This window comes from Maylandia zebra, linkage group LG7 (assembly GCF_041146795.1).
Source record: "Maylandia zebra isolate NMK-2024a linkage group LG7, Mzebra_GT3a, whole genome shotgun sequence".
Lineage (NCBI taxonomy): Eukaryota > Metazoa > Chordata > Actinopteri > Cichliformes > Cichlidae > Maylandia > Maylandia zebra.
Window position 1 is genome coordinate 51,074,166 of NC_135173.1, and position 25,226 is coordinate 51,099,391.

The 25,226-nt window shown below is 40.7% G+C and overlaps 2 protein-coding genes across 3 annotated transcripts; one reads left to right on the forward strand and one right to left on the reverse strand.

The window, feature by feature from the left end:
- Position 1: 1 nt before the first annotated feature.
- On the forward strand, positions 2 to 12,749 carry dhx29 (DEAH (Asp-Glu-Ala-His) box polypeptide 29). The gene is made up of 28 exons (XM_004549720.5): positions 2 to 281; positions 2,342 to 2,415; positions 2,518 to 2,631; positions 2,724 to 2,853; positions 2,960 to 3,102; positions 3,183 to 3,314; positions 3,526 to 3,652; positions 4,650 to 4,808; positions 5,451 to 5,619; positions 5,700 to 5,820; positions 5,942 to 6,331; positions 6,405 to 6,671; positions 6,757 to 6,900; positions 6,985 to 7,161; positions 7,997 to 8,137; positions 8,272 to 8,416; positions 8,539 to 8,659; positions 8,747 to 8,831; positions 8,963 to 9,051; positions 9,566 to 9,694; positions 9,899 to 9,974; positions 10,058 to 10,282; positions 10,552 to 10,688; positions 10,947 to 11,037; positions 11,141 to 11,443; positions 11,544 to 11,675; positions 12,103 to 12,199; positions 12,470 to 12,749. Exons 1-28 carry the CDS (start codon positions 155 to 157, stop codon positions 12,523 to 12,525), a joined length of 4,101 nt encoding a protein of 1,366 aa, XP_004549777.3. The 5' UTR covers positions 2 to 154; the 3' UTR covers positions 12,526 to 12,749.
- Positions 12,723 to 24,942, reverse strand: pstpip2 (proline-serine-threonine phosphatase interacting protein 2). 2 transcript variants are annotated; one of them, XM_004549722.2, is made up of 14 exons: positions 24,821 to 24,942; positions 23,934 to 24,034; positions 22,256 to 22,330; positions 20,481 to 20,515; positions 20,266 to 20,372; positions 20,119 to 20,181; positions 19,419 to 19,517; positions 18,674 to 18,719; positions 18,303 to 18,382; positions 18,122 to 18,220; positions 17,099 to 17,195; positions 16,912 to 16,996; positions 15,698 to 15,735; positions 12,723 to 14,766 (listed from the first exon to the last, which is right to left on the reverse strand). In XM_004549722.2, exons 1-14 carry the CDS (start codon positions 24,854 to 24,856, stop codon positions 14,711 to 14,713), a joined length of 1,017 nt encoding a protein of 338 aa, XP_004549779.1. In that variant the 5' UTR covers positions 24,857 to 24,942; the 3' UTR covers positions 12,723 to 14,710. The 2 variants fall into 2 exon arrangements, with proteins under 2 accessions (XP_004549779.1, XP_076742736.1); XM_076886621.1 differs by lacking the exon at positions 24,821 to 24,942 and adding an exon at positions 24,117 to 24,171.
- Positions 24,943 to 25,226: the final 284 nt, after the last annotated feature.

Genomic DNA, 25,226 nt, shown 5'->3' on the forward strand with positions numbered 1-25,226 from the left:
CGCTACGGCAACTGTGCGGGGCAAAAGGGGAGAAAACGTTTTCTCAGGTTCGCTCTTGATTTGATATCTTTACATCTGTCCGGCAATTCGCCGATGTCTTCCCATCACTCAGGCACATAAAGGACTCAAAAGCGGGCAGCGTTTGGATGACCTAATGGGGGGGAAGAAGAAGAAATCGCCACCGCAAGCAAGTGCTCCAGCCGCACCGGGGAATGGAGTGGTCGAGGAGCCGAGGAAACAGGCAGCCACCAGCAAGCCGGCTAAAGACAGCAAATCTAAAGGTGAAAATCACTCACAGCGTGAACATTTCACTCCACGGTTAAGGCGTTTGCACTGTATTTTCACTCCAATTAATAAGATTTTAGTATGAATTTAGCAGGCAGAAATATGGAGCATGACATGGGTTAATCACACATATTTTCCTGTACTATTACTGGATTTACTTTTCTTAACATCAACAGGGGCGATTCTAGGTTCAAACTTTTAGGGGGGCTCAGCTCCCAATCATAATGTCATGCATGTAGTGCCTTGTAATTAATATTCATGGAATATGCTGTTTCCAAATGAAGTTAAAGAACCATTTGTGGCAAAACACATAAGATTAGAATCATGCACAGCATTATTTCAGTCTCTTAATCACATAGAGGCGGTCCACTAAATCATCAAGCACTTTACCTTCCTCTTGGGTTGGGATCGACACTGATCCATTTTTAGATTTTAAAAGCATAAAAGTGCCTTTTAAATTGGCTTATTACATGAAGCCTTTTTGACTTTGTCGGAATCTCTGTTTAAACAAAACAAAAGAAAATTTAATTTCACTAAATTACAAAAAGCTCTGGCGAAAATTATGACCTTTGTGTTGTTGGGGTCTGTTTCAACCCAGTTATAATATAAGACAATAAAACAATAATTAGTGCCAAAACGGAAATCATAAACACACTGTGAGCTCACTAACACAGTCAGAGAGAAGTTAGGGGCTTTAACTCTCTTTAACTGTTTGTCTCCTTCCCTGAACAAACAGCCTCCTTTATCCCCACTGCTTCCCGGACACAGTCACCCGGATGGAAATGGACAGATGTGTACAGAACAACTCAGTTTAGTCGGTTCCTGGCAGAATACACATCTCCGGTTTGCAGCACAGCAATATGGATGACCCTCATAGAAGGAGGACAGTATAGATTATCAACAGGAGGACAAAGATGCATCTGATCTTGAATGAAAAAGAAGTCCATGGTGACATTTAGAATGGCAGTGATGAGGAATAACTGGATGCCTGCACTGGTGTTCTTGTTGAAGTGTTGAGATCCTGCAATGAGACTGCTGATAGTCTTTAGGATGCTGACAAGCTTGCTCCCATCAGGGATGTCTGGGTGAGATGGGTGCAGCTCCTTTGTCTGATGCTCAGACCAGGGCCAGAGGTGACGTAAGATGAACGTTTTCCAACTTATACTCCTTCTGGCAATACATCCAGCAAGTCAGGTAAATACGACTTAATGTGAGGGATGCAAAAACCAGCTGTGCATGGAATCAAAGATGACTGGAGGATTTCGAAAGGCAAACCGGCGAGTGGTTAAAAAAACAAAGGAAAACATCTAGTCCTTGATTTGACTACTGAACTGCGGGGACACAGTATCACCTATGACAGTTTCTTTACCATCTCTGATCTTGAACAAGAACTTCTCAGGATGAAATGTACCATGGTGGGCACAATAAAACAAAACTTAACAAAACAAAAGAAACCTGACCTGCCCCATCAGCTTCGCAGGTAAAGGGCCGAGCTCCACTTTCTTCAAAATATGCTTTTACAGACACTCCTGCAGCTGCTCCAAATTGTCCAAAAAAGAAAGAAAAAAACTTTTGAAAAAAGTTTTTTTTTTTTTTGCCCTTTTCTTGAGGTAAATATGTAAAATAAATAAATAAATAAATAAATAAAAATAAAAAACTTGACCTGTAAGACCACAAGTTTTACTGTAATTAATAATATAAAAATATAGTTTTTTTTAATTCTCTTGAGGTTCAAGTTACCGTTTTTGTTTTTGTGGTTTTTTTGGGTTTTTTTTAGATAACGTGAGGTATGCTGTAAAACGATAGGGTCTGGGGGCTATGCCAAAAAATTAAATCAATATTATCTTGGATAAGGTAACTGATAGGTAACAAACATATTGGAGGATGAAACAGTGTTTTCAGGGTATTTTGGGGGATATTTTCCAACCTGTAAAACAATAAACCTGTTAGTAAATCAATGACATGATTTATTTATTCATTTTAAACGTGAATAGTGGATTAACTTGAAGTCTGACGCAGTGGTGTCTGTTTGTTGCTCTGTCTGTCCTCACTCCAGCTCCGAAGACCTACAGTCTTACCAACACCGCCCAGGTGGACACTGGTGGGGTCTCCGATAAGTCCATTCTTAAAGTAAGTCAAAAAGCTTATTATATTGTGTCAAGTAGCTTTCACGTTTAAAAAACCAACTTGTATTATTATAACACTGGGTGTGATTTTTACCTTTCAATAAAGGTTGCTATCCAAGCTGACCTGGAGAAGAAGATTATCAAATTGATCAATGAGTTCAGACAGGAGAATGGCGACAAGGGGCCCATATCAGGAAGACTTACAAGCAAGAAGTTGCTGGTAAATACAAAACACTTTGGTTCCTTCCAGCTGACTCACACTGAGTTTTAGTGTTTTGCATCCCTGCTGTTTTTCTCCTGATGTGCTTTCAGGACCTGTACACAGCTCTACAGAAGTTTAACTTTAAAAGGGAGCACATTGAAGAGGCGATGAAGAGTAGCATCCTGTACGGAGGAGATCTCCATTCTGCTCTCGACTGGCTCTGCCTCAACCTTAAAGATGGTAATACGGCATCAGCAGGCATCCAAACATCATTATCGTCATCATCATCGTGGGAGTCCTTAAAGGTAGAAGAGTAACTTTCTGGATTTATGATCTGTTTTGCTAGAGGAGCTGCCAGATGGTTTTAGCCAGCAGATGCAGGAGGAGAGTCAGAAGAACCGGCCTCGATTTCAGCCTCCAGTCCAGCAGAAACCTGCAGCTCAGGACCCTAAAGTGTCAAACAACACCACCCGCAGAGAGATCACCAAGGTTTGTACAGAGAGGGTGTGTTCGACGAAAAGGAGGTGTTCTGTCAAATAGTTTCTAAGTGTGTGTGTGGTGCTTGGCAGGCCACAGAGAAGGATGAAGCTGCCAGCATGAAGGATTGGATCTTAAGGTATGCAGAACAAAGCAGTGAAGAGGAGGAAGAGGAAGGTGGGAAGAAGACATGCAATCCTGAACTGGAAGAGAAGTTTGATCCAGTAAGTACAACCAGAGCCACTGAATTCTGAGATTCTCTTCATTTACAATTATAAGAGAAAACAGACACATATTCCAAAATGTTAAACTAAGGCTATGAGATTTTCTTACCAGCCTTTGTATGATGTTAAAAATGTGATCGTCTTTTGAAGTAAATGTCATTTAGGAAGTTGATTTTTCATTAATATGTCTGTATTCTTTTTTGCTGTGTAGAATGACAGGTATTTGATACTGACTGCTCAGCTGTTTGACGCTAAAGAAATGGCAGCTGCTGCCAAGACCAAAGCAGACAAGGCGGGGCAGAGGATGGCACAGGACAGGATACGCATCATACAGCAAGGTGTGTGTGCGTGTACATAAAACTAAGACAAAGCTGTAAACTCATTTTGCAAAAGAAAGCGTTTACATACACTCACAGGCCACTTCATTAGGTACAGTTTGCTTGTATCAGGTTGGACCCCTTTTGCATCCAGAGCTGCCTTCTTCGTGGCATATATTCAGCCAGGTGCTGGAAACATTCCCCAGACATTTTATCCATATTGATATGACAGCATCACACAGTTGCTGCAGGAAGCTTCCATCACAAGATGGGCACACTGTGGTCATAAAGGGATGGACAACATGTGGTGTTTAAATGATGCTTAAATGGTACCACAGGGCTCAAAGTGTGGCAAGGAATTATCCCCACGCTATTACCATCACCAGCCTGAATCACTGACACAAGGCAGGATGGATCCATGCTTTTATGCTGTTTACTCCAACTTCTGAGCCTACCATCCGAATGTAGCAGAAGAAGTCAAGACTTATTAGGCTGGGTGATAATTAGGTGACAGGAGTGGAATCTGGTGTGGTCTTCCACTGCTGTAGTCCATCTGCTTCAAAGTTTGACATTTCGTGCTTTCCCAGATGATCTTCTGCATACCTTGGTTGTAACAAGTGTCTGTTTGAGGTACTCTTGTCTTTCTATCAGCACAGAGCAGTTTCTGGCCATTCTACACTGACCTCTGACCTTTGGCATCAACATGGCATTTTCACCCAGAGGCCTGCTTCTCACTGGATCCTTTCAGTTTTTCAGATCATTCTCTGTAAGCCCTGAAGATGGTTGTGCACATGAGCAATCTGAATGATCAGATGGTACCAACATGCTCGCTTTGAACTCCAGGAAGGTGTTTTGACCATGTTTGAATTACTGCCATGTGATTGGCTGATGACATGTTTGTGTTAAGAAAGCAGTTGAACAGGTGTCCCTAATGAAGTGGCCTGTGAGTGTATACTATTTCCTGTGGGGATATTTAAGTTGTTTTTTTAAAATTGAACACGGTGTTTTTATTTTCTAGAAATGAAGCAGCTGGAGTCCCACCCTATGTTCAATCCAGCCATAAAAGTGGTGGACGCCCCTCAAAAAGAAAAGAAAATACTTCCTGCGAAGGAGGACAAAGAAGAGCTCGGCTTTAGTTTATTTGAACAAGCTGAGAAGGACCCGCCGGCTGAGAAAGGTACACGGGTACACTTTGTGAGCCAAACTGACACATAATAGAGGCTGTGCGTGTTTTATGCATCGTATATTAGCTTTAGGGAATGTCACAGTTCAGGAAATTGTGTGCAACTGCAAAAGCATGCTTTATGGATTTAAAAAAATCCATTCACAAAACTGAATACCATAACATGTAAATGTGAGTTTGTCCTCAATGATGATCTCTGCTCATGGTTTGGGTGAATCGTAATAATCTGCACAGGTGGTCAAAGACGTTGAGGGAAAATGTCCTTCATTTGTGTAAGGTAGAAACGTGTAGGATGTTTATGTTGTTCACAAAGGTGCACAGAAGAGGAAACATTTTTTACACGTTATTCAAAGGGGACCTATTATGCTCAGTTTACTTTTTTTCACTTATGTGCTAATAGTGTGGCTTTGCAGGATTGATGGTTCATAATAATCCTTCTTTATCTTATACTGGACCTTAGTGCAACTGATCATTTCATCTGCAGTCTGAAAGAAGTCATTGTTGCCACGTTTAATCAGCATCCAGCGCGTTTAATGAACGCATCAGCTGATTTACTGTAAATAAGGACAAGCATTAAAATGTGCACTGTAAGATCCCTTTGAGAATCTGACCTTTTCTTACTTTTCTTTCTTGCAGTTGTGAAGAAGAATGAGCCCAAGGACATCCGCAACTTTGACTACACGGCTCGCAGCTGGACCGGAAAGTCTCCCAAACAGTTCCTTATTGACTGGGTCCGAAAGAACCTGCCAAAAAGCCCGCCGCCTGCTTTTCATAAGGTTGCTTGCGGCAGATACTGGAGATGCAAGTGAGTGTGTCTCCGTGCTTCTGGTTTTTGGTTCACGTACTTGGCTGTTTCACGTATTCCAAGTGATGTCTTTGCCCCAGAGTGCGTGTTCAGAGGCCAGATGATGTTCTGGAAGTTTGTCCCACCATCCTGACAGAGGACAGCATGCAAGCTCAACATCTGGGAGCCACTCTGGCACTCTACAACCTGGTTAAAGGACAGGTAGCAGTCACAGCGTACATGATGCAGTAGTTTTAGGGGTTTGGCCTGCTACATTTTGGCTTTGTTTTATTCGTCTTATGTGCGCGCAGTGAATTCTCTCCCCTGTTATTCTCTCACAAAGTCGGTGCACCAGCTGCTTCCTCCAACCTACAGAGATGTGTGGCTGGAGTGGAGAGACAGCGAGCAGCAGCAAGAGGAGGAGAGCCGCACTGCTGCCAACAAACCTCGAGACCAGTTCATCTCCCGCCTGCTGACCAGACTCAAACAGCAGCAGAACCAGAGCCAACGGCAGGAGTCTCAGTCCCAAGGTAAGCATGCATCGAGCGCAGATGGTGATGAAGAGCCAGAAGAATCATGGGAGAATTTGGCCAGTCTCGATATCGGGGAGAAAAGACAAGAGCAGGAGGACAAGAGTGAGAAAAGAGGTGGGAGGAGGGAGGTAGCTGATCTGGAGGCAGCCAGAGAGCTCTTATTAAAGCTGAAGAAGTCACCGCTCGCCCGCAAACTGCAGGTAAATACGCTTTAACTTCTCCACGTTTGCACTGAATGAAGCCGTGTTATTAAACGTGCGTCCCACCTTCAAGGCAGAGCGAGAGCAGCTTCCCGTCTTTCAGCACCGACATCGAGTCCTTGAGGCTTTGCAGCGCCACCCTGTGGTGGTGGTGGCCGGCGAGACTGGTAGTGGGAAGAGCACTCAGATTCCTCAGTTCCTCCTGGAGGACCTGTTGACCGGGGGAACAGCGGCACAGCCCTGCAACATCGTGGTGACTCAGCCACGCAGAATATCTGCCATGAGTCTGGCGTGCAGAGTCAGCCAGGAGCTAGGCTGTGAGGATGGACCAGGGTCAAAGGTGAAAATGCTTATTTTTTTCTTTTTTTCTACATGTTTATCACACCGTAGCCTGCCGTACTGACCCCGTTTCATCTTGAATTTAGTCGTCATTGTGCGGGTACCAGATCCGGATGGAGAATCAGTCCGGAGACTGGACGCGCCTGCTGTACTGTACCACTGGAGTTCTGCTGAGGAAGCTACAGCACGACCGGCACCTCACCTCTCTCACTCACATCATCGTAGACGAGGTACTTACTTACAGCTATGGATGCATTTCTTCTCATCCTCCTTCTTCTTCTTCTAATTCAGCATATTAAACTCCATCCTCTCAGGTCCATGAGCGCAGTGTCCAGTCAGACTTCCTGCTAACCATCCTAAAGGATGTTGTGATGAAGAGATCTGATCTGCAGCTGATCCTCATGAGTGCCACGGTGGATTGTGACAAGTTCTCCAACTACTTCAACCGCTGCCCAGTGATCAGCATTCCTGGCAGGACCTTCCCAGTGGAGGTAAGACAAGCTTTACCAGTTTGTTTTCATTCAGCATCCAACCGTGGACTCCAGGGGTATAAGCACTGGAGGACTTTTCTTTTTTAAGTCCGTAAGTTATGAAGTTGTCTTGTTAGCCTATCCTTCCTGTTATTCTGCTGTCTGTCATTTCTGACCTTAGGCATGACCAGAGTATCTCTAAACTTTTAGTTGCTGTAAATCTTGAGGCTTTCAAAGATTTTTTTCTACTCTTGTCTCCGTTTAATGTCAGCGAGAGTGGATATCCTTACCATTTCAGTCCCACTCACCCGCTGCTCTAAAACGTTTGTTTACAAGGGGGAGCCAATTGGAAAAAAGATAACTTAAGGGAGGAGGAGCTAAATTGGCTTGCTACTGACGATTAATTGAGGCGCTGCTCCAAATCCAGGGTTACTGGGAATGAGGCGACTCTAAATAAAATTATCCATCCATTTTCTTCCACTTATCTGTGTCCGGGTCCCCAGATAAACACCGAATTAATTAACGTGTCCTGGGTCTACCCCTGGAGCATCCTCCTGCTAGAACATTCCCGGAACATCTCATCCTAATCAGATGCCTGAACTACCTCAACTTGCTCCTTTCAATGTTAACGAGTAGCGGTTTTACTCTTGAATGAGTGAACTCCTCACCCTAAATCTAAGGGAGAGGCTAGCCATCCTTCGTAGAAAGCCCAAAATGATAGAACTGCAAATGACGCTGAATATCAGGGATGACCTGTATGTGTTTCTGGCCACCATGAATGAAAGTAGGGAGCAAGGATAAGGCCAAGAAGCTTAAACGTTTTCAACAATGTGTGTGTCTTTGTTTATTCCTTCAGGTGTTTCATTTGGAGGACATAGTGGAGCAGACGGGATACGTCTTAGAAAAGGACTCAGAGTACAGCCAGAAAATTCTTGAAGAAGAAGAGGAAGTGACAATCTCTGTCACACAAAAAGGTGGCAAGACTTTGCAGCACCAGGTAATGTCGGCTATCCTTACCATTTTGTCTTGTCCTTTTATGCCTCACCAGGACTCTGAAACAAGAGTGGACTGTCACTGTCCTGTAAATTATTCCTAAGTATGAGCTCATCAATGTGCGCCCCGTTGTTCCAGGAAGTGATAGTGAGGGACTCGTCCTCGGGCTGGGACCTGGGTCCTGACCTCGACCACTTCAGCAGCAGGACCCGACATGTGCTGCAGTATATGAACCCTAATAAGATCAACATGGACTTGCTTGTTGACCTCATAGACTACCTAGGTACACAAACTGGCAGCATTTGTCACAGATTCATTCATGTTCTCTATATTAAATATGAAATATCCGGGGTTTGGTTTGTTTTTTAAAACTTTGTCCTGTTTTGCTGTTGGTGCCGCTGCCAGACAAAGCTCCACAGTTTGTGGATGTGGATGGAGCCATTCTCGTGTTCCTGCCAGGTTTGGCTCATATCCAGCAGCTGTTCGACCTGCTGTCCTCAGACAAGAGGTTTCGGGATAAAACCAGGTGGCGTGCACGCACTGATCAGTAATCTAAAAGAAGTGGTGACACAAACTTCCCCCTGCCTCACTGTCACGTTTGTCTGTCTTGAAGGTACCGGATTGTTGCTCTACACTCGACCCTCTCATCGAAGGATCAGGCCGCTGCCTTTACAGTGCCCCCTAGTGGGGTTAGAAAGGTACTTCAAAATGTTCTACAATCATAAAAACAGTCAAGGAAATATTATGTGAATTGTATTTCGCATCATAACTGATCCTTCCATGTGTTAAACAGAACAAAAATCCTGTCTCTGCTTTGTGTCACTTTTAGATAGTGTTGTCGACTAACATTGCCGAGACAGGTGTGACGATTCCTGATGTTGTGTTCGTCATCGACACTGGGAAGACCAAAGAAAATAAGTAAGACCTCAAGAACAGCAACAGAAATGGATCTTGTCCAGTATGTTCAAGTCCACAAAAGTTGGAAAGTTGTGCAAAATGTAAAAAAATCACAAAAAAGAATGCAATGATTTACAAATCTCATAAAGCCGCAATTTTATTCACAATAGAACAGAGAAAACAAATGTTTAAATTGGAGAAATGTACCAACATTTGAAATCTTTTATACGGTCAAATATGAGATTTGCAGATTCTTGAATTCTGTTTTTTATTTAAATTTTACACAGAGTCCCAACGTTGTTGGAGTTTGGTTGTCTTTTTATTAGTGGGAAGACAATAAAGATATTGGACAGTTTTTGACCACGTGGCACTAGATAATAAACAAAAAAATTACCCCAAATCTCTCAACCAGATTTTATTGTATCATGTCATTTAGGAATTTTTAGGAAAAGATGACCCAAACATGAATAATAAGTACCTGCTTGTGTGTTACATGCATAGACATAACTAACTCCACTCTGTCGTCGTCTTTCAGGTATCACGAGAGCAGCCAGATGAGTTCCCTGGTGGAAACGTTTATTTCCAAAGCCAGCGCCCTCCAGAGGCAGGGAAGAGCAGGACGTGTCAGAAATGGCTTCTGCTTCAGGCTCTATCCAAAATACAGGTATGAAGCTCATCGTCCACTAATGCAGAGAGCTGGATGGAACCAAGTCCAGAAAGCAAGAAATACTTCCTTATATCATCTTATCAAGAATGCAGTCAGCAGAAAAGACAGTAAGCAAAACCTTTCCAGTTTTAGGTCATGTGCTAATTTGTTGTGCTCTTTTTTTTTTTTCTTTTTTTTTTTTAAACACCCTCCTAAATTTAGGTTTGATATCTTCATGGATTACTCCATTCCAGAGATTCTGCGGGTCCCACTTGAGGAGCTTTGTCTCCATATCATGGTATCTACACCGTTCTGATTCACACAGAAACAAAAATTCCCACACAGGGAAATCACTTGACTCCTCTTCCTCCTGTCTGGTAGAAATGTCAGTACGGCTCCCCGGAGGACTTTCTGAGCCGCGCCCTGGATGCTCCTCAGCCCCAGTCGGTCAGCAATGCTGTAAACCTGCTGAGGAAGATCGGAGCGTGTCACCCTGATGATCACATCCTCACCCCTCTTGGACACCATTTGGCGAGCCTGCCGGTTAACGTGAAGATCGGCAAGATGCTCATCTACGGAGCCATCCTGGGCTGCCTGGAGCCCATAGTAAGTCTAACTGTGCTGTGTGGTTGGTTCCAAGCATGTGAGGATAACATCTTGTTTTGTTGAACTGTTTTAAAACGTCTTAATGCATTTTCAATCATCCAGGTAAATAAATCTCCAAAAGGTGATTCTGTTCATCTGGACGTAGCATTTTCAAGTGACTTATACGGGATATGACACATACGGGATCACCTGTAGTGATCCCGTATGTGTCAGGCTGAACTGTTTTGTTTCATATCTTCCAACTAATATTAACTAGAGACTTGTTTCAGGCAATCATCGCGGCAGCCATCACAGAGAAGTCTCCTTTCTTCACACCAATGAATAGAAAAGAAGAAGCGAACCTGGCCAAAGCTGCACTGGCAATAGCCAACTCCGATCACCTGACCATCTACAACGCATACCTGGGGTACGAACCAGTCTGAAGATTTTAAAAAGGCGTGGGTTTAATAATTTTATTAGAGGAAATGTTCGGGAATCATTTCCTTTCTTTGACAGTAACATTAGATATGCATTATTTTAGATTTCTTTGTGGTTGTGAGTCATCAGGAGACATTCTACATCTATTAAAAGAGCAGCCTGAAAAGAAGCCAGGAGGCCCATTACGATAAAAGTCAGGACATTCAGGAAGGCTATTTGTTACTTGTGTCCGTCATCATACTTTCAGGTGGAAGAACTCACAGACTGACGGCTCGAGAGGAGAAATGTCCTACTGTAGGAAACATTTTCTTAATCGAACGGCTCTCATTACAATAGAGGTAAAGATTCGAGTCCACTGCACGTTCATTACTTCATTTTTTATTAGGATTAGTTTTTCTTCTTCCATCTAATTCCATGTCGCTGACTCCATCTTCCCTGCAGGATGTGAAGCGCGAGCTGATGAAGATGATGGAGCAGGTGGGTTTCTGGTCGTCTCGCTCCTCGTCCTCCTCCAGCTTAAAGCCGCAGGCGGCCTCTATGTCCAAGCAGCAGATCTCTGTCCTGAATGCTGTGCTGACTGCTGGACTCTATGACAACGTGGCCCGGGTTTTATGTACCCCTTCTGTGGACGTGCTTGAGCGCGTGGCCTGCACAGTGGAGACGCCTCAGGGCAAGGCTCAGGTCCACTTTTCCTCTGTTAACCGCAACCTGCAGACGCACGGCTGGCTGCTGTACCAGGAGAAGGTATGGATGAAGAGTGTGTGTGTGTGTGCACGCGTGTGCGAAGGCCTTATCAGTGATTCACACTTGTGTTTAAAAACATGTTCGTATTTTTTATCCGCAGGTGAAATACACCAAGATCTACCTTCGAGACACCACTCTGATTTCTCCTTTCCCCATGCTGCTGTTTGGAGGCGACATTGATGTTCAGCACAGAGAGAGGCTCATCACCTTGGATGGATGGATTCATTTCCAGGTCAGAGGTCACGGGGATTACTTTAGGATTAGTTTAATATAGCTTCCATTTGAGGCAATTTGAGTAGAGTGAACTCATTGTCATGTTCAAGAAACCAGTTTGATGATTTGAGTTTTGTGACATGGTATGTTCAACAGAAGATGGTACACTGATGGTACAAAATATCCTCCACACCATCACATCACCACCATGCTTTGGTGTTGTTCGCACCAAATTTTGACCCTACCATCTGCAAAAGTAGAAATAGAAAAATGCTGCCCGTCTGTTCTCAATTTCTGCTGTTGCAAGCTTTTGTCTAATTTTGGTGAGATTGCGTGAACTGTTGCCTCAGTTTGTTGTTTCCCAGCAGTTTAGATCAGCAGATCTAAACTGTGTTACTGAAAAGTGCTGCAGAATTAAGTTCTCTTTGTGTCGCTCTCGTTAAAAGGCTCCTGTGCGGATCGGTGTGATCTTCAAACACTTGAGAAGGTTGATGGACTCTTTGCTTGAAAGGAAGCTGGAGAACCCGAGGATGAATTTGGAGGGTAAACCGACACATTCTATCACCAAAAAATGTCTTTGTCACCACATAATGTACATAGTACATAGGAAATGAGTCGTTATACTGAGATACAGACAAGTGTATTGTTGAATTTTGTCTTTTCATTTGAGTTTTCATCACATATTGCTGTGTGGAAATGGAATTAAACTAGCAGTGACTAAAATTGTGCCCAAGCTGCTCTGGAAACATTTAATTGTTTAATCGCTTAGCTAAGCTACATACAGACAGATCTAACTCAGTGTTCTTGATGTAGGTGAGGCGACAATCCGGATAATTCTGGATCTGATCAAGTCAGAGTATGCTGCGTAACAACAAAGCAACTGAGGATCTGAACCCCACTCCACCATGCAGAATAAACACCGTTACGATGCGTAGCAGCCAGTGGACAGAGGAAGTGACCCTTCCCAGGAACTCTTTACTCACATTGAGGAGGACTGTACAATTTGAGATGCATAAAGTCATGTTGAAATGTACGGAAAAAAAAGCAAACAAGACCACAAATAAAATAAAGCTGATTTGTTTTATATTTGAAATGGTTATTTTGTCATGGATGATGATCATGGGAAAATATTATAGCTAACATACAACCTGTATAAACACAGGGATCAGAAAGAGCCTCAATTTACAGTGCTGTGGAAAAGCCTTGAGCCACCTCTCATTTCTGTAGTCGAATCTACAAAAAATGCCAAAGAAAACACAGATTACCGGTAACAGGCATAAAATAGTGTTTTTGAACCCAAAGAGCTATTTGCTGAAAACTTGGCATATATAGAAAACTGTACAGAGGAGGACAAAAGCAGTTGCAGGTATAAAAGCTATCTACAGCAGATTAACAGTATCTGAGAGTCATGTCCTTAGAATACGACAAGATCCAAAGAGCTGACACAGGAGACGAGAGGGATCTTCAGATGATTTATCTACTGTTTGCCAAAGCCCCATCAGGAATGGTCTTGGTGGCTGTCAAGAAGTCCTTCTTAAGGAAGGGAATGGGGAGAAAAGGCTGAGGTGTGCCAAACTGCACAAAAACTGGAATCAAGATGAGAGAGGTGGCTACAACCACCTGTATATCACAGTTGAGGGTCTGTCATCGTTGGAGCTGCATCTTTTAACCATTGTTAAAAAAAAAAAATGCAAAAATTGACAGGATTAAAAATGTAGAAAAGTACAGTCAGATTTCAATAAATAACGCAATACTACATAAAGAGTGTGACAGCAATAGCTTCATCTCTTAGCATGACAAACACAACCACGTGATCCTAAACACACTGCCACTGAAGTGAAAGCATGCCTGGACATAAAAATGCCCACTAACAGTCATAGATTGGCCTCCCCAGAGCCTGTATCTCAACATTACTGAAGCAGTGTGGGATCATCCTGAGAGAGAACAGAAGAAAAGGCAGTGAACATTTGAAGAAGAGCTTTGAATGTCCTTCAAGAAGCCTGGAGAACTGTTCCTGTAGACTACTTAAAGAAACTAGAAGCAATTTTGACTAAAAGAGTTCAGGCTTGTTGAATAAATGCGATCGTACTATTGGCTTTCAAACTCATTAGAATTGTACGCTTTATTTCCATGTTTGTTTGCACACGTTTAAATAAATTGTTGCACTTATTAAATGTAAAGGAATGAGGGGTGTCTGAAGATTTTTGTACAGTATTGTAAAAACACTGTTTAATGAATAAAAATGTCTCAAGAAGTGCAGTGAAGAACAATGTCTTTAACAAAAACCAACAGCAGAATCAAATGCTATCTATTTACTTTTTGCTACAAAAAGTCGTTAATATGGGCAGAAGAAGAAAAAAAAAACACAGTGAAACTATTACAATCCTCCTCCAATATTCAGAAATATTTTATAAATCATCATCACACACATTTTAATAACAGGAATGTTGGTTCAGAGCATAAAACCTTTAACCCTTGTCTGAAAAAGTGTTGGGTGCAGGTTGCACTTGACTAGGGTGTGTCTACTATGTGTGCATGAGGCTTTCTCGTATACCTGTCAGCTGACGTGACACTTTCATACTCAAGGGGAAATGAAACCTAGATTACACAGGATCTTATTGTGTTTGAAATATGAATAGACTATTTTTTTTTAAATAACTAAAAGTAAAATGTGACGCAGTCATGTAGAAGAAAGAACCTTGCGTGACACCAACACATTAAAAGGCTGTCTGTCAGCACAATGAGCCCCTACATTAATACAGGAATTCGACAATACAGCTGTAGATGTTTATCACTAACGTACTGCAAAAGCATCACCATTTAAGTCTGTTCTACTTTTAAAAACAGAATCAAGTACTCCAAAATAAAATGTTCACTATTACTTAAACCGAAAACTCTATGTGCATTTATGACACACGTTTTCCTCTTTGGTATGACCTTCTTTTTACAGGAAATCATAAAAGAGGAAGTGAGGAGAAGTACAAAGTAACCCTGAGGTTTGACACAAAGAACAGTCCACAGTGTGTACAGTAATGCCTCCTGCAGATATGTGTGCTAGTACTGGATAACACTGTAGCCTGCGTCCTCCACTGTTGAGTAGTGCGAATCATCTGCAATAAAAGCAAACATTAAAAAACATTTAACGTTTAAGTGTAAAAAGCAGAAGCATGGATCAAAGGAAATACACAAATATTCAGTTTCAAACATTCACAAATACATAAAATGCAAATAGAACATGTTTGGAAGATACCAGTATGATTTCCTGGTTATTATGACCTACAGTTTTCTGTGTGGAAGCTACACAACAACACAAGGTCAAAGTTCTAATTTCAGTGCTGACTGAGCATGCTCTACTCAAAGTAAAATGTGACTGGAATGCAGGCTTGGCCCTACATTTACGCCACACTAAAGCAGATGTCTTAACTGGCTGGTTTGGCACTTTGATGTAAAAGCTGTGGCCTGTGAAGCTGTTGTGCTGCCCGATGAACACTGCAGCAGGTAAACTGTGCCCACAATGTGACCACATTTAGGTATTCCAAAACAAAAACCCTAAAGATTCACTATGCAGGCCTCAATTTTTAGGAATGTAGATGTTGTCGAGACAACCGACTGTGTGCTTAATAAAACAAGACCTTTCATTGGGCTTTTAACTATTTAAAAAAATATATATATTATGCTTGTAAAAATGACTGATGGTGCAATTTTCATTATTTCCCCAGGAACTCAGTACAACTGGCAACAGTTTGGAAAACTGTTTAACAATTTCTGAATGCTTGCTTGGACTCCAATTTCTGTGACCGTATGCTCTAAATTTAAGTTTGGCTGTGATCACACAAAAAGAACAACATTCGATAATTTTATATTAAATATTTGTTGACTGGAGCTTGGAGTACTTTCAGTAACTGAAACAAATCAATGTACATAGGCTCACATGATGAGTGAACCTGGGACCTTTGGGGTCTCTGGACAGTAGATAATTTTGAGGGTTGGTAGTCTACTTTGATAGTGCACTGTATTTAAATACAAATAAAGCAAACATACCATTACTGTTCTGTGTTGGCAGAGGTAATGGTCCCCTCCTGCAAAGTGAATATGAGTAAAAAAAGCAAAGAATCAGAGGTGTCCCAACAATGCTCTGCACATGTAGAAAAACAGGTTTCAGCGTGAGAGAGATAATTATTTGATCCCCTGCTGAATTTGTATGTTTGCTCACTTCCAAAGAAATGAAAAGTTTCTCATTTTTATGGAGAGATGCAGAATATCAACCAAAAAGCCAAACCCCCCCACTGTGTGTCAATGTGGCATACAGATTACAACCAAGCAACCAACTAATCAGTCAACTACAGATAATCCTGATCTCAACTACTTATGAGAATCAGTTTTATTCCATTCCAATCTCCCCACCACCATGACCAAGACCAAAGATCTGCCAAAGGACATCAGGGACAAGACTGTAGACCTGCACAAGGCTGGAATGGGCTACAAGACCAACAGCAAGCAGCTTAGTGAGTCGCCCTCGCTCTGAAACTCCATCCAAGATCTTGCCTCATGGGGTGAGGATGATGACGAGCAAGGTGGTGGATCGGCCCAAAACTACGTGGGAGAAGCTTGTTAACGATCTGAAGGCAATCACCAAGAAAACCACTAGTTACACACTACGCTGTAATGATTGAGATCTTACAGTGCAAAGTCTCCCTGTTGGAGAAGACGCATGTAGAGGCCTGTCCCGGTGAACATCTAAATGATTCAGAGATGGCTTGGGGAGAAGTGACCCAGGGAACACCATCCCCACAGTCAAGCACTGATGTAGAAACATGCTTTGAGGCTGTTTTCCTGCTTAGGGTACACAATGACTTCACCTCATTGAGGAGCCAATGAATGCGACCATGTACCGAAAAACCTTGGACAAGAACCTCCTTCCCTCAGCCAGAACACTGAAGGCTGTGGATGGATTCCAGCGTGACAGTGACCATAAACTTAAGGCCATAAAGAGGTAACCACCTCAATCCTACAGAAAATCTTTGGAGGAAGCTGAAGCTTTGAGCTGCTTTAGATTTAGATTTAGAGAGTGATGACCAACTACAAGAAACGTCTCCACTAAGTCATGTTTGCCTGTTGATAATGTGTCTCTCTCCATTAAAGTTACTACCACAAATTTTAAGTGAGCAAACAAATTCAGCAGAGGATCACAGAATTATTTCCCATGCTGTTAGGAGGCAGGCGGCACCCTTTGCTGGAATCCTTCTCTTTCATACCTGTTGACTGGTGGAGGCATTCGAAAGGATGGTGCTCCAGTTGGAGATCTCTGACCACTATAGAAGTTCTCATACACAACCGGAACTGTTAGAGAGGAAGATGGAAATTGGTGACATTTTGGTAACTCATGAGACTGTGCTGTTAGATAAGAAGCTCTTTAAATACAGTGCTGTCGTTGAGTCCTACCTGGTGGTTTATCACCAGTCTGTCTGAGGTTTACAAAGTGTTCAATATCTTCCTGGATGTCACACTGCTCTAGTGACTTCCTCACTTCCTCATAGAGCTATGCGAACATGCAAAAAAAGACAGTAAAACAAGCTCAGAGTCCAAGCAACTCACAACAAAGATATAAATATATGAAGTTGCCCAAGAACCTTAAACCGCAAATAACTGTGTTTTTTACACATACAGAGAGCAGAACATGGTATAAAATGCAAAACGGACTGTATAAATATAATGTGTTAAATGTCTGTGCTTATGCAGATACTAAGATTAGCGTATCTGTATAAGCAGATAACGGATTATGTCATGTCTTTTACAACAAGGAAGAAATAAGTACATATTGAGTCATTTTAATGGTTAAATTTAAGTAGTCCAGCTGTGATACTAAAGTGCAGCCTAAATTTGGGGTATTTTGGAGTATAAATACTGCTTAAGTGCTGGCGGCTTGTTCAGGGTGTTCCGTCTCTCGCCCTATAATAGCTGGAATACGCTCCAGTGATCCTGAATTGGATAAGTCCAAGAGAATGGACTGACGGATGGATGGATGGATAGATAGGTCATTTAGTGTTGGATAATTTCTTGTAAATTTTGCGGAAATTCAATCAATATTTTTCCATACATTGGAAGATGTATATTGTATTATACATCAGTGGATTAATCTTGCCAAACTTCCAGGTTACAGGAAAGGAGTCACTGCTTTCCTGTACAATCCTTTTGAAAGAAAAGGAGTGTCCAGAACAAAACAAAATTCCCCCCTTTCTTGGGTCATATTATAATGTGTGACCAAGTAGTACAGCTGAAAACAGTTGTTGGAGGTTCATAAAACCAGTGGGCTAAAGCCAAGACAGCGAAGTCACAAGCTGTAGAATCAAAAAAATGAGACGCTAAAGTGGCCTTATGACCAACCTCCCTGATATTTCCCACCATTCGACCCGCTCTTTATATAAAAATACTGATTATAGTGATCGTGGCAACTGGAAACTTTACCTCGTCACTGGTCACACATTGCTGGGATAACTGGTTGAGGTGAGTCCAGACTGTGTTTCTCAGAAAGTTGATCCGCTCCACTGACTGCTTCTCAAACATCTAAGGGGCCAACAAAAACAAAATCACTCGGCCCATTTCCATAATGTGTGCTTTTGTTAGAACTTGAAGGTTGTTGTCTCACCTCACAGGCTTTGATATGCTCCTTTATCCAGTCATCTCTAATCTTTCCCAGTGTAGTGACATTCTGCTGGTATAACCTGTCTGTAAATTGAAGACAGTATAAAAAGTATAAATGAGCAAACTCAGCGCATTAACTGAGAATATTTAAGCCACGTTCGGCTATGCTTCCAGTTATGTGAGGCTATACACTGGCACTATAGTGTAATGCTAAACTTAATCTCTCCATGCCAGCATGGTCACCATGAAGATGTTGCCATATTGAAGTTAAGCACACAGGGGTGACGTGACCAAGATGCTAGCATCATCACAGTGGGTGTGAATGGGTTACCGAAAGGCTAAGTCATTCCGTCCTGCTGTTGTTTGCTTTCTTACCTGCTTCTTCTGCGTTCTGTTTTGCCTGCTGTGCTTTTGCGTAGAGCTGAAACATGACAATAAAAGGAGGAATGAGATATTAAAAATGAGAAAAGCCCTCTACTGAAGGTCATACAGACATTATTCCTGTTTTTTTTGTACCAATAAGCTGATATAATAAACAGAAGTCTGAGGGTCAGAACCAGTAAGGGTATCTTTTTCTCACTAAACACTATTGTTTCATTTGCAACCATGTGTTCATCAGTCTGCATCTTCCTTGTTAAGTACTGAGGCTTTCTGAAGTACAGTTATATGTTTTGCTGACACCTTAAAAATGAGCATTAACAACAACACCTCTAAAACGGAAATAAGCACTCCAGTGGTAAATGGTTGGGACTTACACGGCTCTTTTCTACCCTGAAGGCTCAAGGCGTTTATTTACCACAAGCCACAACTACCCCCTCCCACTCACACATAGATTGCTTTATTGTACTCTGTTTCACACACAGACTTTTACTCCAATTGATGTCTCAGCGACTCAAAAAATAATAAAGCCTCTTGAAATTGTGACCAGTGATTTAAATAAGTGAAAGTCATAGCAGCAAATACAAGTACATATATATGTGTAAGAGTTCAAAGAGATTTCAAGGTTCAAAGTCCAAAACTGGGGCCAATAAATGATATAATGCCTTTAGCATTTATCCCTTCATTCATTTATATCACATTAGATACTGATCAGTGCAGGTGACTGCTGTTGTCACAGTACCTTTTCCATGTGCTTGGTGTTGTTGGTGTTGGTGTTTCGGTTCACGTTCTGATCCGCTTCTTCTTTGTCTCGACACTTCTGGTCATAAGTCTTCTTTGACTTGAGACAAAACCACAGTAGGTACTTTAATAGTGTATTTTGACACTTTGATGAAAAAAAAGAAATTCCCCAAATATATAAATAAAGTCAGTCTATAGAGACCATGTCTTTTGATGCCACCATCTGATTTCTATTGTCACAGAGATGACAAGCACTTCTACTTTTGGAAAAGATTTTAATGGTTTTAAATGCTGCCCTGCTCCTCACTTCCCAGACTGGTAAACACAACTTCCCCCACCAAAGAGGAAGAACAGCAAAAGGATAAGAGCGGCATTTTCACAACACAATTGAAACTCATCTTACGTGACTCACCAATGGGAGATCTGCTTGGGGCCACATTGTTTAAATACTTCTGGTTTTCATTTTACTAAACACGGGACAGAACACGAGCTTAGGACTGCAGCTTTTGAACCTTAAAATTTGAATAAAGAAGTGTTTTTGACTTTTTTTTTGCAGACCAATCACCGCAGCTACTGACTGAATCCACGAACTAATTATATCAAGCTATTGTTTTTGTTATCACAACTAAAAGAAGCAAAAATGTTCTTGCAGAAAAGTCATCAGTCCTGGTTGGTCTTTGAAGATTTTTATTTTTACTTACATCCATTGTCTTCTTGTACTGTGAGGACCTCTGTTTGTGGAGAGCATCCATTTGTTGTTCTACCTAAAATGACAAAGTTCAGCATCATCATTAATATATTACCTGAATGCATTCAACATCTCAGTGAATTGCAATGTGAATAAAAACCTTTTTCCTAGCTTCTTTCTGCTTTTCTTTGAAGTCTTCCAGTTTCTTGGCCTCCTCCCTCATGTTTTGGGCAAGTTGTAAATGTGACAGACTCACTTGTTCAGTCTCTGCAGGGCAAAAGCATACTTCAGATTGCAGTCATCATAGATTTTATAGTCAAGGATTAGGGTAATTAAGGAATCAGGCATGATTAAGGTAAGAAAAAAAGTGCTTACGTAATTTCAACATGTCCAGGGATCTCTTTAATGTGCTGAAAAAGCAGAAGAAGACATTATTCTGCACATTGAATTTTTGGTGTTGGAGCTTGCAAATACAAATCATGCATCCTGGACTATGATCAATGGTTTATCAAATATGGCATTCCTCAAGGATCCATTTTAGGACCTCTTCTTTTCTCATTATGCATGTCACCCTGTGGCTCTAGCTTTGATAAAAACAATATTCACTTTTACATAGATGATACTAGCTACCTGACACACTTGACAGCCCAATGAAGAACCTCGGCGGTACTTAGAAACACTCATCCACAGCTCTATCATGTCTTGTGTAGAAAACACTGCAACTCTGAGTTTCTCAAGTTAACATAAAGATAAAACAGCAGTCCTGTTTTAATTCAGTTGACAGTACAATTGAATTGATTCTGAAATACAGGATTTATTTAAATATTCTTTATTCATTTTTAAAGCCCTCTGTGGATCAGCTTCACAATATATCACAAATGTCTTTATACTTCTAGGTCTTTGAGGTCCTCCTAAAGACAACCTGCTCTTTTCTATTATTACTTTTGTTTTAAACATGCCATGCAAATAAAATAAACTTGATGTGGCTAATCTAAATGTATGCGTGTCTGTCCAATGTACCAACATAGTCTATTGGTGCATCTTGCAAGCAGAGATGTAGCATTTAGCATACCATCTTCTTGTCCAAATATAGTTACGTTTGACTCCAAAAAAGAAGAAGAAGAACTAAATAAGCTATGCACAGGATTTAAAATATCACAATCTATGGTGCAAACAAGCAAGCAAACCTGAGAAAATAAAATGTTCACATTTTAAAAGAGGAAGGAAAAGTCTTGTGGAGGTTTTCTAAAAGAATTACTAAGTTTAATGAATTACTTTTAAATACATAATACATGTAATTTGATACCAGTCGTAGTTTGTGATATGACTGGTCTTAAAATAGTCTTATGAATTGTGTATTCTGTCTAAAAAGTTATAATTTGTTATTTTTCACTTGCCAAATAAGAATAACATTTTTCTCTATACAGTTCTTCCTTTTCACCCCCTAAAGTGAAACTGGCTGGCAGGCCTCTGAATCAGCGACATCTTTACTATTTTAATTATAGAAATGTGAGTCAGACAGTTCTGTCTGACTCTTAAAAAAACAACACCAATTCATTTGTCTAGAATAAATCAACTGAAATGCTGTAAATAACTATCAGAACAATGAAAGTACAACCTGACAGCACATCGATTCTGTCTCGTTCTAACTGATCTCAAGGTTGTTGTAAAAACATGGATGAAAAATGCCTTTAATGCAGTTCAAGTAAGTCCTTTGATAGGACATCTTTAAAAGATGAGTCTATCAATAATGCACTATGATTTCAAGAAGTAAATTATGTAGCTAAGTCGTTCCTTCCTATAATGAGTGCGAGCACTCATTAAACAGGAACTAGGCTTGCTAATAAAAGATCGTGGTAGTGGTGTCATATAAAATCTGACTACATCAACATTAAGAACCAAACTGTCAATTTTACAGAAGTTCAAACTTAATTTCGAAATTCAACTTGTGAAACAGACTGAGAACAACAACAAGAACCTTTGGTGACTAGACTCATTGTTTTCTTTGACCTTACTTTCTGCACTACACTTGAGTCCAGACTACAAGGTACTGTGTCAGTACTGCAGAAACCTACTCATGCATTAGAAGGGGTGAGGCTTCCTGTAAATACAGCACATAATAACAGCATATCAACACAGAGGTCGCTTACTTCATCTCACTGTGTCCACACACCTTCTTGGACAAACTAAGGAGTTCTTTGGCATACTTCTCTTCAACTGATGCCCTGAAAGAAACAACCAATTGAGAGTGAGGGCAGCGTAAAAGCATATATGCAAAGATTCGGCCAACAAACAGAGCAGTCTGCCGGCCAACAGACTGTATATGAATTTACATGCAAAACCCATACTAGACATCTCTGAAAGGTAATGCTTAATCACAAATTTACATTTATACATCCCTTAGGCTTCACTATCAGTATTTTTCAGAAGTTATAAATTTCCATATTAAATTATTAACTGATACAAAAAAGACAGGACAACATTTACATGTGTGGTGTTATAATTGGAGTCTGTTCTTTCCCTGAAGAGTTTTGACAGGCACATTTAAGCAATGTTGGAGAAGTAAATGGAAAATAATTAATCAATTCTAATATGCATTATACAATGATAAATATTAAAAAACATACATATAAATATACAACTGAATACAGTTTTACTATACAAATGCATGACAATGCTATAGTGCTGACCGCTTACAATTTGTTTAATTTGCTAAGCAATGCTAATAGGAGACTTAAAGTAAAATGCAACGCTAACACATCTCAAATATAATTACACAACAACAGATCAAGATATAGTTAAGGAGGGCGGGCTGTCGTGGCTGCTCTTTGGTGTCCTGAAGAATTTGCTTTTGCATAACTGAAAGCTGAAAGAATTCGATTGTTGCCGCCGTTTCCCACAAAACACCTCACTCTGACCGTGTTTCCTTACTCTACTTTTATTTTGGTAAATCTTCCCACAAATATTTTTTAAACCACTGCGGTTTAAAAATGGTGAGTCCCAAATTAGGAAACGTCCAGTTGTGTTGTGGCATAATATCCTCCTTTTTTCAAAGCATTAACCTCACTAGGTCACGTTTCTGACTACACACTGGACTTTTATATGTGTGGGGTGTTTTTGTTTTTTTGCTGTGTGCATGTGTGTGTGGGAGAGCACGGACAGATTAATTATTATAAGAGGAATTAATGATTAGATGTGAAAGGTTATACGTCTCTATTATAAAACCTGATGCGTCACATCATTCCAGTGCGCAGAATTAACCTTGGAGTATTTTTAGAAAGCAGAATTGTACTACTTTTCTGGCATTTAATCATATAACCGCAGTAGTGCCCTTTGCACAAATTACAAGACGGTAGGACGTGTTTGTGTTTCCTCTTTGTTAAGACAACAATGCAAGTCACAATAATCCTCACTAATCAAAAACTCATGCCATAACCTCTCTAAAGTTCCTCAAAAGCTTTTACACTGACTATATAATTCATAATCAAAATATGTATTCATCTGATTTTGTTTTAGATTATAGCAACAAAAATTTACTTTTTTAGGCAACTTTATTCGTTGTATTCCAGTACTGTCCTTAATCTCAAAATGCTGTCCTCCTCCACTACACTTGTCGTTCTCAGAGTTTATTTTCTTTTCACTCTCTTTATCATAATTGCATGCCTGCAGCCAAAACGTGCACTACATCTATCTATCTTGCAGTCAGTTATACATCGCTGGCAACAACTGGCCTGTAAATGTAAAGCTTGAACACAGTTTTGCAGACTTCGGTTAGAGCCAAACATCCCATCAGTTGTGCATTATTACATATAAGGATGACGACATTACCTGGCTTTCATAAAATCCTCCACCTCCTTGCATGTCCTCTTGCCATCATTGAGATACTGAATGATGGCATCATACCCGACAGTGGAGGTCAGGTCCGAGTTCTGTCAGCAAGATGCACAGACAGTATTACAGCAGACAGTTTTACAGCAAAACACATATCCTAAAAGAAACAGAGAGCTGTACCTCTGCTACCTCTTCTCCCACACCCAGGTCTTAACTGTACGACAGCCAGACTGGCTAAACTTGTTTAAACATCCCTACAGACATAAACGAGCACTGTAGCTTCAGAATAATTGACTCTGAGTTTAATTAATGTTTGGGACTAGGCATCTCTGTAATTTAGTTAAGGTGAGGGCAACAGCTTGTAATCAACTTGCCAGACTTTTTATTGGTTTAAAATACACCATATCAGGCCGTATTTAGACAATGCAAAAAATCCTGTAGTGAAATTTAACTACACATATTTGCTTATGTTGCGTAGAAGCAAAGTTATTGGTACTCTCAGTATTTCCACTCTAATCTGCTGGATTATGAAGTTTACTCTTTACTCCACTAAAGGAAATGACATTTACACTATTTACACTGCAGAGAGAGAAACGTGATCTGATAAAATATCGGTCTGGTTACACGTGAATGCTTATCAAAAACTCCCCAGCAGTTCATGTCAACTGTTTTTAATAGCTTAGTTTTGATGCTCCTGTTTCCATACTATTTTACAAACGTTAGATCCCTCAACAGGATTCCCGTTTCTAATAATTATTACAATACAAAAATACAATTTTTTTAATTAAACCATCTGAAGCTGAATCAAAAAATAAAATGTTTCTAATTCCAATCACGACTTCATAGAAAGACAAACAAACAAAAAGGACAAGAAAAAAACTCACCCAGAAGAAATCCTTAAAATGAAGGTTCTTCATCATGTAAATGGAGCAGGCAACAGACAGGTGCTTTATCGCAAACACACACTGACCATGTAAGAGAAAGAGCCGACTGTCAGGCAGCTACACGAAGCCCGTCAAAGTGGCGCACGCGCACTCACGTGACAACTGGAGCGCCAAAAACCTCTTGCGCTGAGCTTGATTTTTGCCGCCATCTGATGGCTGATGGGCGTACTTACAGTGTTTACAGATGGTATACACTGGTCCGATGATAGAGAATAATAATAATAATAATAATAATAATAATAATAATAATAATAATAATAATAATAATAATAATAATAATAATAATAATAATAATAATGAGAAGAAGAACAACAAGAAAATACAACATGATTTAAGTAGTTGATTT

Bases quoted from the DNA above. Each gene is read 5' to 3' on its own strand.
- pstpip2 (XM_004549722.2), bottom strand. From the start codon at position 24,856: ATGATGAAGAACCTTCATTTTAAGGATTTCTTCTGG. The intron at 19,518-20,118 runs GTAAGTAAAAAT...TTTTGTCTCAAG, and splicing joins AGTACAAGAAGACAATGGAT to TCAAAGAAGACTTATGACCA. The intron at 18,720-19,418 runs GTACTGTGACAA...GTCATGTTTCAG, and splicing joins ACACCAAGCACATGGAAAAG to CTCTACGCAAAAGCACAGCA.
- dhx29 (XM_004549720.5), top strand. From the start codon at position 155: ATGGGGGGGAAGAAGAAGAAATCGCCACCGCAAGCAAGTGCTCCAGCC. The intron at 3,103-3,182 runs GTTTGTACAGAG...GGTGCTTGGCAG, and splicing joins CCCGCAGAGAGATCACCAAG to GCCACAGAGAAGGATGAAGC. The intron at 10,283-10,551 runs GTAAGTCTAACT...GACTTGTTTCAG, and splicing joins TGGGCTGCCTGGAGCCCATA to GCAATCATCGCGGCAGCCAT.